This window comes from Setaria viridis, chromosome 1 (genome assembly GCF_005286985.2).
Source record: "Setaria viridis chromosome 1, Setaria_viridis_v4.0, whole genome shotgun sequence".
In the NCBI taxonomy this organism is placed as follows: domain Eukaryota; kingdom Viridiplantae; phylum Streptophyta; class Magnoliopsida; order Poales; family Poaceae; genus Setaria; species Setaria viridis.
The window spans coordinates 39,636,773-39,649,860 of NC_048263.2; the positions used below are offsets into that span (position 1 = coordinate 39,636,773).

At 47.2% G+C, this 13,088-nt stretch overlaps 1 protein-coding gene across 1 annotated transcript; it reads right to left on the reverse strand.

Annotated features, from left to right (window-relative positions):
- Window positions 1-483: 483 nt before the first annotated feature.
- LOC117841226 (uncharacterized) lies at window positions 484-3,777 on the reverse strand. The gene is made up of 4 exons (XM_034721704.2): window positions 3,503-3,777; window positions 1,812-2,210; window positions 1,083-1,730; window positions 484-959 (listed from the first exon to the last, which is right to left on the reverse strand). Exons 1-4 carry the CDS (start codon window positions 3,573-3,575, stop codon window positions 721-723), a joined length of 1,359 nt encoding a protein of 452 aa, XP_034577595.1. The 5' UTR covers window positions 3,576-3,777; the 3' UTR covers window positions 484-720.
- Between the last annotated feature and the right edge of the window lie 9,311 nt (window positions 3,778-13,088).

The following is a 13,088-nucleotide window of genomic DNA, read 5'->3' on the forward strand; positions in this document are numbered from 1 at the left end:
AGCGAAAGGAAGAAAAAAAATACGGAGTACTACAAAATCTCGCTTTCCATCTACAAATTAGCAGTCGGCAGGACGCCAACCGCTACCGCCCCCAGGCTCTTCCATTTTTGCTGCACTTGCTGGCAGTCTGGCACAGTGCCACCTGCATCTGCATGCAGCGGATCAATGCGAAAGCACAAAGCAGAGACCACGTGAACGACATGTACTGGGCCTTGTACAGCGTTCCTGTCGTTAATGATGGCAATGCCAGCAATTGGCATTACCATTTGGGCCACCAATCGCCAAGCTGAGCCCAATAGCCAACTGTGGGCTATGCCCCTTTCAGTAGTCAGTACATGGTATAGACAGGGCCTCAAACAGAATGAGGCCAGATTTATTACAGCACAAGCCCAGGATAAGTTTATGCTCGTAAGTCATAACGTAGCACAGTATTTGGTAGATTATCAGGTCAGACTGCAGATTTTCGCCACGACAACAAAACAGTTAACGGGCATGTCTGATGATTCAGCTCTCCATTGAACTTCAATGATAGCTAGTTACACTAAAGCCAACAGAAATGAGGTATCAAACTCTGATTCCAGCCGCCTATACCAAAGAAAACTCCTACCAATAGAGATAAGACCTCACCCTCTCTATGCATTCTAAAAGGAAATTTTGTACTATAAGGCTATATCATAGCCCATCAGGCTAAAACTGAAGCTTCTTGTTAGTGATCACTGATCAGTGCACTGCCCCATGCTCAAGACAGGCAAGGCACTCGGCAGGCTCAGCGAGGCCGTAAATAGACTCGATGCAGCTACTGTGAAATGCATGGTGGCATGCCAGAACTGCGACAACTGGAGGAGCATTAGCATCACGGCCAGCATCCCCTTGTGGCCGGAAAGCAACATCGAGCTTGCAGAGTTGGCACCTCGTTCCCAACGGCTCAACTGGTGGCGGCTCATCGGTCTCGAACAGAGCTGAAATTGCAACACGAGGGAAGTTATAAAGAGGTCATAATACAGTCATCAACAATCTGCTACAGTGCTGGAAACATGAAGAAAGCAAACCAAATTCTTTCAGTTGAAGTCGTAGAATTTTACCTGGCCCTTTGATGTGGTGCTGCTGTGGCTGTGGAGTCCCCGATTTATATTGCTGGAGCAGCTGCTCTTGCTGCTTGATTAAAAGAGCCCTCGCATAAGCAGGATTCGACAGAAGATTGGAAGTGTTCTGTCCCTTTCCGATTTCTAACTTTGGTGCAACCAAGGGAGCAGTTGCACCACCCAACTGACTGACCTGGTTAGGCACTATGGGTAGACTGGCAGGCTTTTTTTCATAATCAGTTTGAAGATTTTGCTTGGGCAATGTAATAATTGCAGCAGCCAACTGATTCAGTTGACTTGTTTCATTGGCAATAGCTTGTGTGACGGCATTGGAGATCTTTGCAGTGCCAGGTTGCTGCTGCTGTGCAAGCAATGGAACAGAAGCATCAACTGACTCACTGATAACATTTGTACTTGCAGAAACCACTTTTGCTGGTACACTAGCTAAATTCTTTCCAGTTTCAACTTCAGACTTCCCTGTGGGCAGAAAAGCAGCTCTTTTGGCACCCAGGATTCTGATAGTTGATTTCCTTATTGAAGGTGAATCTGAAGGGTCTTTGCATGTTTGCAGCTTCTTCGGGGGAGATGGCATGACCACCCCATCCAACTCGCCCTGGCTTATGTTTTCTTCGTCTCTGTACTTGTTGCCTGGAATAAGATGAAGTTATTAAGGATCTGAATTCAGAAGACTACTAATAAAAATGCGTTGATAAAGCATCGAGTAAGCACCGCTAGGAACATTTATGTTAGCTTTTGAAGCTGAATGGTTGGTCAAATCTTTGACAGCTCGGGAGGAAGTAACCCTGGAGCGCTTAGCAGTAGTAAGGCTTGCACATTTCCTCTCTTCACTCAGAGCAACAGGCTGAGTAAGAGGCTTCCAACCAGATGAAGTCACTTTATGAGGTGTTCTGGCATGAGTTACAGTCGGTCGTGAGGCAGCTGATTGAATGATAAAAGAAGCATCTGAAATACTTCTACGGGTGCTTGTGCTAGCAGATCCTCCTTCCTTCAAGTCAGGTGAAGCCACAATAGGAGCAGGCACACAGGTCATAGAACGAGTAACAGGGCGAAATGGTTGATACACAGGTGCACTGCAAGATGGAGTGGAGTGGCCAGCATTGCTGCTAACTGAAAAATGAAAATGCAAAGCGGTGAAAAAAAGAATTAGAATACAATATCAAACAGAATACATTCTTCGGGGTGCACTGTTAGCTACTTGATTGAGTGTGAGGAATTACTGACGTACAGATGCTCCTGTAGAAAAGGACTACAGTACAGATCAATTCAGTAAAAAAAATGCAGTACAGTGCAAATTGCTAAGACAGGGAATATAGAACACAAGGAATAAACCCATCTTGTGGCAAACGTTAAAATGAATCAGCAGGACAGCAGCTATCGTTAAGGTGTAAGATCTGAGATAACACAGAAGGTACACTTTTATCAACTATCCCACAGAACCAGCTTAAAATATTTACTGGAATTGTTGAACTGTTACAGACTGGGGTTAAACCGGTTAAGTGGATATGCCAAATAAACAAAATGAGCACATCAAAGTTCAGTATTAAAGACCAAATAACTTGGAGACTCAATATCAGGCCAGATATTTGGATTGGGAAACTCAACATCAGGATAATCAATCGAATTTGAAACAAATAAATGTTTTAGCATCACTGGTTTTATTTCCACCTGCAAGCTTGCATTTCATTTTCTACCAAATGCAAGAAGGACCATACAATCCTTAAGCAAGACCCACCAATCCAGTGGGGAAACAGTTCAAGGATCACATATAAAGTATCCTACAGCGAATTCACATTCCAGTGGGACAGATTGCATTCCACTGCAAAGAAACAACCCGATATCTATGGATTCTCACAAAAAAAATATTAATAACAATCTAAAAAGAAATCCGATTCAGGTGTGTTCCCCAATCCCAAGGTAACCCAATTCAAGAAACCATTGCCCAACTTTACAGAATTCCAGTGCAAAACAGAGCCATCCCACTAACAACGATGTACCCTGAATCCCTGATGTTTCTGGAAGCTAGAAACAGATAAAAAATCCCCCTATAATCCTAGACCGATGTGCCAAGGATTCCAGGGGCAAAAGCAGGGCTTAGTTGCATATTGCACAGTGATAATTTCCACGCGTATTCTCGCTGTCAGATCCAGGCACCATGTGGATTCGATCAAGATTCCCATCAACGATCCGTACACCGCATACGCAACTAAACCAATCAGCCGGGAGCGCACCCCAAACGAAACCCCAGTCCCAAAAAACCGCAGTTTCTTGATCAAGCCATCGCATTGCGCCGGGAAGCGAATTCGCCCGCCCGGAACCCTAGGAATTCGCCGGAAAGGATCAAAACAGAACCAAGCCCAAGAGCTCGAAAACCCCCCACGCGGGATAGGCCGCTCCCTTACCATTCCTGGCCGCGGCGGCGGGGGCGGCCGCCGCCGCCGCCGGGGGATTGGAGACCCTCGAGGCGCGCGGCATTGGATTGGACGAATCGGCGGAGCAATCGCGGAGAGGATCGAGGAGGAAGCCCTAGGATTTTGATTTTTCTCTTTATTTTTCCCCTTCTCCCCCTCGGCCCCTCTCTGTGCGGGGGGGGAGAGGAGGGGAGCGGAGGGCTGCCTCTTTTCCCCTCGCGCGGCTCGCGCACCTGACTCGCGCAGGCAGGGAGGAAGGGGAGAACCTGACGGGGGTTGGGAGGTGCCGGATTATATAGTCTTCGGGCGTGAGGCGTACGCGTGGCCCCACGGTTCAGGTGCCGATGGGCCAGTTCGCCACACCGGGTGATATCGTGCGTGATGGTGGGGCGCGGGGCCCAGATGGAGGTGTCACAAGGTGGTGGCAGGGCCCAGATGGAGGTGTCACAAGATGGTGTGTCCCTTCGTTCAGCCCAAAACTCCTTTTCTTGCACAGAATTTCGACCTAACAAATGTAGGTTACCTATCACGTGCAACAATACAGTTGGCTGTGTTCGCTTCGGCTTCTTTATCCGGCTATAGCTGTGGCTGCCGCTGTCGCTGCATCCCAGCCGAACGGTTGCAAGCTTAACCACCTATCTATCTAGCAGCAGGAACTGTTTTCTAGCTGTTGTTGTGTGCATTTTGCTGTAGAGCTGATAGTTTGCTGCTACAGCACAGCCAAAATAATCTGAGGATGAAGCGGAACCACGGCCTAGTACGTTTGACTACGCTTAACCTTTCTCCTTCCTAGGATTTTCTATGTGAATCCATGATTGTACTTTTAGGATTTTCTATGTGAATCCATTATTGTATTTTCTTTTTGGAAAACTAAGTACCCTGTATATATATATGCTGATCTTCTTGTTTATTGCCTGCACGAAATGGTGACGAGAGTCATGTCGAATCGTTGATTCTCCATTTAGTGAATTAGCGATAACTAGATATAGTGTATGTCTATATAATGCTGTTTATAGATTTTTCTAAGTATATAATTTTTACTATATACCTAGATCATACAGTGTATGGGTATACACCTAGATTTGCGGCTGTAACTGTTGCTGCATGCCAGCCGATCGGCTGCAGCCAGTACTCCCGTTTTTTCCCATTCCATCTGAACGAGCGTGGTTGCATTTTGCTGCAGCAGCTGCTGGTCGGTTGTCGCAGCTGCAGCCGCAGCTCAAAAATCTCTATCAAGCAGTATCTATGTCTATATGCATAGCAAAATTTATAAATTTAGAAAAATCAGAATGACCTAGAATTTGAAATGAAGACAATAGTATATTTTTTTGACCTGATATCTTATTAGTTTGAGCACACAGGTTGGTTAAAAAAAGAATGTTTGGACAATCCTTTGGCCGAAGCTGTAACGTCTGGACTTGTGCTTGATCATCCGAAAGGCCCCTCTACTTCCACGTTCCACCTCCACACCGGTGAACACTGCAAAACGCTCCACATTCTTGAACATGTTGCCGTTCTTCTCCCTGCACCACCCTTCCTCTACCGTGTCGAATGTCTTAACGATGCAAAACTTGCCAGTGCCCAGAGACTGCAGGTATGACTCCACCGGGATCCACCGTTTTGGCAGTGGTGGTGTGAGTTCGTCCCACACTTTCTGCAGCACCGGTGGTCTCGTCGCAGATGTTGCGGCAAGGTCAGAGGCGGCAAACTGCCCACCTTGAGATGAGAAACCAAACCAGAGCCTGTGCTCGGGAACGTACTCGACGCGACCATAGAACGGGAGTGCCCACTCCCCAGCCATGCACTACTAGAAAAATGATTTGCAGGGACGTCTCATTTTTTACAAGGGCGGACGAAATTGCCACCCGCACCTACAAAATGGGATCGTTAATGAAGCATACGATCTGCTTCTGGAGAACCATTTGTAGGGGCGGGTCGCGGACGACCCGTCCTTGAAAATGGAGGCGATTATTAGGGGCAGGCGATGGGGTGACCCGCGCTTGGAAATCACAATTTGCAGGGGCGGGTAACCCCATCACCCACCCCTAGAAATAGCCCCCATTTCCAGGAGCGGGTGATGACGTGTCCCGCCCCTAGAAATGGGTACAATCCTTGATGCAATGCGCCATGTCCTCAATAGAACACTTGGCATAGTGTCTTATTGCCTTCCTGAATGTGTCTATGGTAGGAAACAAGCTCACAAAAATATAAACCGTAGCTCAAAAAAATAAGTATCATATATAAACCAATAGATAAGTTATGTCACAACTCAACATAACCACAACCAAATGATAGATCCCACACAACAGATAAGACATGTCACATTACATATGAAGTTCATAGATCACAACTGAACATAACCAAATGACAAATTCCACACAACAGAAACATAATCAAGATTCATTGATAAAAGCACTACTACACTATCCATTTCTTCACTTAGCATTAGCTACTCCTGAGGCAAAGATCCCAAGCATGACACCTACAATCAAGGTCACAACAGCAGTAATGGCAGCCATGCTGCATCCACCCCCAACAACGTTATTTTTCTTAGCCACAGCAGCCTTGTTTTTCTTCCCCAGAAGATGCTTCAACTCTCCCACTTCCAACTATATATGGTGACGTCACCCGCGGGAACTTAGCCAAATTTTTGGAGAAGCCCGCGGGACGGCCCTCCTCCCCCACTCCAGCACTGCTTCCCTCCCCCACCCGCTCCGCCGCTGCAGCGCCTCCACCGTCGGGCCACAGCGCCGCGCCTCCTCCCCTCCTCCCGTGGCGCCTCCTTTCACGGGCTGCCGCCGCGACGCCTTCTTTTGCGGGCCGCCGCCGCGGCGCCCTCTCCCCACTGCCTCTCCTCCCCGAACAGGCCGCCTCCCGTCGCAGCGCGGCGCCTCCCATCACAGCGCCTCCACCGTCGTGGCCGGGCCCTCCTCTGCACACCGCCGCCGTGGCGCCCTAGCTCCCCACGGCGCCTCCCCCTCCCCCCCCCCCGCATCGCTCCACCGCCGGCCGGGCCCTCCTCTCCATGCCGCCGGTCAGACCCTCCTCTCCGCACGTGCTGCCTCCATCCAGTACACCATCACTTTTCTTTAATTTTTTTTATATTTTTTTCATTTTGTACTCAGTGGACCTGCGAATTGTGAAATTATGAAATTGGTAAATTTTGAAATTGCAATTAGTGAATTGTGAAATTGTGAATATGTGAAATTGTACTTAGTGCATGGTGAAATTGATAAATTGTTAAATATTGAATTTTTCCTTTGAATTTAATTTTTTTTCATTGTGAATTGTGAAATTGTGAATGTCAATTCAATTTCATATTGGGAAATGTGAATTCTCAATAGGGATGCATGCATGTGAATTGTGTGGCAAATTGTGAAATGGTAAATTGTATATTGCATGAGAAATAGTAAATACAAACTCTATATGGAATTCTTTATATATTTATCATCTTTTAATTTATATGTAGAACTCGTAAATGGATTTTTCACCATTTATACACCAAAGGGATGCATCAAACGAAGGTGATGTGTCCCAAAATGAAATGGACCAAATTGCATCCCAGATGCCGTCATGAGAGGACGAAGTAAACATTGGTGTAGGATCCGAGGACGAAAATAATGACGGATCGGAGATAGGAGCAGGGGCATGGGTAGAGGGCGTGGGGCAAGATCCTCCAGATCCACACCCTTTGCCTCCGAGAGAAGGCCGTTCAACGCTGGATTTTGATCTAGATTACAATCCGAATCCAAGTGAGGTAATGCCGAATATAATTGTTGCCCAATATTTAAAGTACATTTTCATGTACTAACTGCAATGACTTTGATTTGCTTAACCTTATGATTCGTGTAGATGGCTCTCACCGGAAGGAGTAAACGCCGTCGCCGACCCCCTACCCTCCAGAAGAACTTGAAGACAGTGGTAGCTCGGCTCCCGAAACTGAAACTACAACTTTTGGGAGTCAAAGTAAAGAAAGACAGGGTGAGCGAGGAAGAAACCAATACCCTGAAGGCAAATGGAGAGTCGATGTTTTCTGCCCAACAGGAGAGCCCATAGAGCCTTCGATGGTGCGTTCAAAGTTTCGGAATGCAATAGGAGAAATAATTAGAACAAAGAAGATTTTGGATCCCTCGATTTTTGATTGTCTATTGGTTCCTGAAAAGGGAGGAAAGAAGCGATGTGGAAGCTTTTGAAACAAACATTTATTTTGCCTAGATCAGAAGAACTCAGGAAGCAGGTAAAGCATTATGCCAGGAAGCAACTTGGTGAAGTTTTCCGCCGGTGGAGGGGTGAGCTGAATGACAAGTATGTTAAAAAGGGCCTACCCCCTTTAATGAATACAGGAGCATCACACTAGCCCAATGGGATGAGTTCGTAAGACAAAAGACCTCTCCGGAAGCTTTAGCCCTAAGCTAGAGGAATAGAGAACTTGCGCTGGGTAACATACATAAAGTTCACCTTGGGCCGGGTAGGTACCGAGGGAAGATCGACAAGTGGCGGCAGGATAGGGAGGCAGCAATAGCCGCAGGGCAACCTGACCCTTTTGAAGGCTTGGATGAGCATGGCTGTCAGTGGCTTGCAGTAATCAAGCCTACAATACTAGATGGTAAACCTACGTTTTCAACACCCGAAACCAATCAGGTGGCAGAAACGATATACAATCTTTCTAAGCATCACAGGAAAGGAGAGTTCGTACCAAATAGGGATAAATATGTGCTCAGTTCGGCCCTTGGGATGAAAGAGCATGGAGGCGGCATCAGAGGGGTTTCCTTGAAGTTGAGCATCAAGGATGAATTCGAGAGGGATAGGGATAGCTACAAGAGCCACTCCCGTTACAAGGAGGATTTAAGAGAGGCGGCAGAGAAAGCACTAGAAACTAGGTTTAAGGACTTTTTGCTAACAACACTTGCGGAGCAGCAAAAAAAATGGTGAGGCCAATATACAGATGTCGATGGTCATGATGTCACATCTGCTATTGGACCAAGCGAATACACAAGTTTATGCTCCGAGCAGTGTCGGCTCTACGATAACATGACCATATCCGATAGATTCTATATGCATCAGTAGTCCTTGCTCGTTGCACGTTCCGGTTGGCAGAGCTGGCAATACAAAGGAGGTTGCCAAGGGCCTTGCGATTCCAGTTGGCGGTTTGTTTGAGGGAAAACCTATCCCGCACTATTATGCATGCATAACAGTGCTTGAAATTAATTCAAACTAAGGTGATCACGAGAGAGACATTCCCAATGCGAAAAGTGTCCATTGCCTTGGACAAAGCATCGGCAATACCATACTATGGCATAAAGGAGATATCATACTATCTTCGATTCCTTCTGAGCATGCACTAGTGGACTCGACACCGCCGAGTCCAGCATCACCGGCTGCAGCATCAGAAGAACAACAGGTGGCCACACCAACGATTGCAGTATCAGAAGAACAACGGGTGGCCACACCACCGGCTGCAGCATCAGAGTCGGTGGACTAGCCGGAAAACCATCCACCATCTGCTCAAGCATCACCACAACAACATGTGGACCTGCCAGAGGAGCCACAACAACAACATGTGGACCTGCCAGAGGAGCCACAACAAAAACAAGTGGACCCACCAGAGAAGCCACAACAACAACAGGTGGACCCGCAATTAGTGCCTCGAGTCATACGGGCTTACGAGAAGGAATGATCAGACATTGAAGCAAGATGGCACGCAAGCAACAAAGCAGCCAAGACAACGAACAAGATGCAAGACATCCAACGACTGGGATATTCGAATGCCCGCACGGACACAGAGTACAACTTGGTCGTTGGAGTCGATGACATACCAAATTTACCGGATTATCCTCGAAAATTTAAGTATGTAAAACCATTACTACTCGACTGGGCAATCGCTGGGATTCCATGTGAAATGCAAAGGATGCACAATTGGTACACGAGGGCATGTAGACTTGGGCGCAGAACCATATCGGCATGGTACTCACCGGATGTGTTCGAACCTTCATTCAATGAGGATTCTAGCAAAATCTTCTTCGTTTTTCGAGACATCCATGATGTGTTCCACCTCTCAAAGCTAGAGTTACAGCTCGTCAGATTGTGGTGCATGTAAGTGCTTCATTGATGCTAATATCTTGTATATATGCTATGGTCTACACATGTACTATACATAACTAATTAATTGCGATACATTATACAGGATGCAAGAAAATGACGTGCATGTTGTAAAGAAGAAGGCCGGATATCTTGATCCTTATGCTATTTGCGAAATTAGGCAGAACTTCCCAAGACAATGGGGAGACAACTATGACAAGCTAGCTAAGTACAAGACAAAGAAGGACAAAAGAAAATAAGTACGACAACATAAAAAAGCTATCAGGAGGGTTTCAGCCTACATAGTGTATATGACACTTAAGTGGTAAGATAGGCATTATGTATGGGCGTCCTACAACTTCCAGTGAGTCTAAATTTCTACCATTTGTTATAATATATACACTTGCTCCTTCACGTCTGAAAAAACCTTATATAATATTTTTGCAGGGATCACTAGATTGCTTTTATGATACAGCCAAAGAACAGAGTTGTGATCGTATTTGACTCATTGGATTATGACCAGAACACCTACAAAGAATTCATATTCATCCAATAAAAGTTAGTGAATTTCTTGTGTACACTTACATTGTGTAAATTGTTCCCCCCAAAAATTACATATAAACTAACTTCTCATTTTTTCAAAATAGGGATTCCATATAAACTAACTTCTCATTACCGAAAGAAATGGTTGTACACACAAACTTTTCATACCACAAGCAACCATCTGGTTCTGTACACTTCGGGTATTACGTGTGCGAGCACATCAGGATGCTCGGGAGATACACAAGTGATCCCAAACGTGTAAGGGGCTACCTTTCATATATAGGGATGTATATATATGTACATTGCATTCTTTTCCACCTATCTAACACTTGCTTCATTTTTTCATGGATTTTAATTGCAGATTACACCTCGACTACACAGTTCGCGTCTCCATGAGTAACAACTTCTAAATATAGGCGCTGATTTATGTCATTTCATTTTGCGTGAAGTGGTAAACCCGATGGGTACCTATTATTACTCAGAACACGAATTAGCACAAGAAGATAAATAAGTTAGCCTCCGTGAGTGGGAGAATCAAGAGTACCATCAAGACTAGCCTTCGTGAGTGGCAGAAAAACATGTTGTCAATGTGCACTCTAATGATGTATATATATGGTTCTATTTCCTTATTATTATTTCATAACATATATTCTATGTCAATCACTATAGTTTCTTCAATTTGGTCTCACACTAGACTGTTAGAGTGAAATTAGCGGGAACCAAAAGTTTTAAAAACTGGCAGGAAACAGTTTCGGCAAATTCAAATTTCAATCGCTGAGTATTTTGGCGGGAATGACATTTCCAGGGCCGGGCCTTTTACCCGCTCCTACAAACAGCTATTTGTAGCTGCGAAAGCTAGGAGCAGGTGGCGCGCCCGCTCCTGCAATGCCATTTCAACTGCCCCTGGAAGCCGTTTTTGTAATAGTGTTGCTCCGCACGCTGTTTGTTGTGTCGAAGTTGGTGCCACCACCCACGGTGGATATCTAGATTTGTGAATCATCTACCACCGTGCAGGCTTCAAAAACATAGCGGTTCCAGGAGCTCTTGTCCTCCTCATCCTCCACCTCCTCTCATGTTTGTAGCAGTCAAATAATGCAAAGGGAGGCGGAGGGAGAGAGCGCCAATACCAATTATCCTCGAAGCGGCTGCTTCCAGGGTAGATGAGGGCCTCTATGGGATGCTCTTCCTGCAGGCCGGGGTTGCTATTGAGAAGGTAGAGGCTATCTCCAACAACGAGGGAAATCGGTGCTAGCTTGGGCTCGTGCGGCACAGGCATTACACGGATAGCACGGGAGGAAGATTCATAGAGGAGGGTGTTGCCATCCTAGTCCATAGAGATGACTCGTTGCTGTTGTGGCCCAGAGACATGAGGTTGATGTCGCCGAGGTCATCCGGTGGACAAGGTTTATAGAAGGACATGGCTGCGCGAGACAGCCGAGCGTATTCCATGATTGCCCTTTTATTTGAAGCAGCAGCAGCAGCCAATGCATGTTGTTTTGTTGGGTAGAAGCACCTCCAGGGGTTGATGCGGTGTAGACTGAAGCAAGGGCGAGAGCCAATGTAGTTGTGGATTATCATATTCACAAACCAGCGCTCATCTTGATTACCAAGTTCCCCTCCCTCCAACAGACTCTAACAGAGAGGCAGGACCTGGGTCTCAATTGCCAGGTCTAGCTAGCTCCCCTCCCTCTCTCTAAGGGTATGTTTGGACGGAGGGACAGGATGGGGTCATCCCACTTTTACATATATTTGGTTGGAAGTCAGGTGGGACAAGGACGGCATCAAAGTGGAATATTTCTCGAAAAAGTGGGATGGATCCATCCCTCAAAAAAGGTCGGACTGATCCGTCCCCCGTGCACGGCTTCTCCCTCCATCTCCTCGCCCCCCATCTCTTGCCCCACGCCGTCCTCCCGTCTCCCTTCTCCTCCTGCGTGTAGGGTGTAGCCCCTCGCGATGGTGGCGTCCGCCTGCTCCTCCCCCGTGCAGGCTACACCCCTTCCCGCCGGCGGCGCTCGCCTACTCCTCCTCCCTGCGCTAGCACCCGCGCGCCCGCCCCCTGCCGGAGGTAGACAACTCCATCGCTAGACTCGGAGCAGAGCTAGCACCAAATCCTCCATCACCAGCCAGGCCCTCCCCACCTCTTACCCCCTGTCGTCCTCCCATCTCCACTCCAGGGCGGAGCTAAGGCAGCGGGGCGTAGGCGGGCGGCGGGCGGGCGGAGACGGGCGGCGGATAGTGCGTCGGCGGCGGCAAAGCAGGCCGGGCATGGAGGTCCTCTATTTTTTTGCACGGACGGCATGCACAGACGGTTGGTGTGCATCGGCTGACAGTGGGCCCTACGGCTAACGAAATACAAATACCATTTATTTCATCTGTCCTCGTCCCTCCAATCAAACAACAAAATTAGGACGCCCCCATCCCTCCAACCAAACACCAAGTGGGATCATCTCATCCCTCAAAAAAGGGGATAATCCTATCCCATCCCACTTGTCCCTCCATCCAAACACACCCTAAGAGAATGAATTATTGCGCAATGTCGATATTCTAGTAACACAAGGAACAAAGGATTAACTTTTTGCATGATTGATATTACAAAACTCAAGTGACAAAGCTACAAGAAAGTGACCGAATTTCTAACCTTTGGACCAGCATGCTGCCTGAAGCAGGCAGGGTCTTATTATTCTCCGGCAGCGAGTCATCGTTCCGGCGACAAGATAACATCGGCGTGGTAGGTTGGGGTAGAGGGAGGCAGTTGGGGATGGTGGATCCAGCGATGAGTGAAGAAGTTGCGAACTGCAACGGTGCCGTGCGGACCAACTGCGGTCGCCGGACAGTGGAACGAACGGCGACCGCGGGGAAGCTCTGGGGTTAAGGAGGCGGCGTGTACGAGAGGGCTTGGGGGATCAAGACGGGCAATAGGTTTTTTAGTGGAGCATAACTCTTTATTCATCAATAG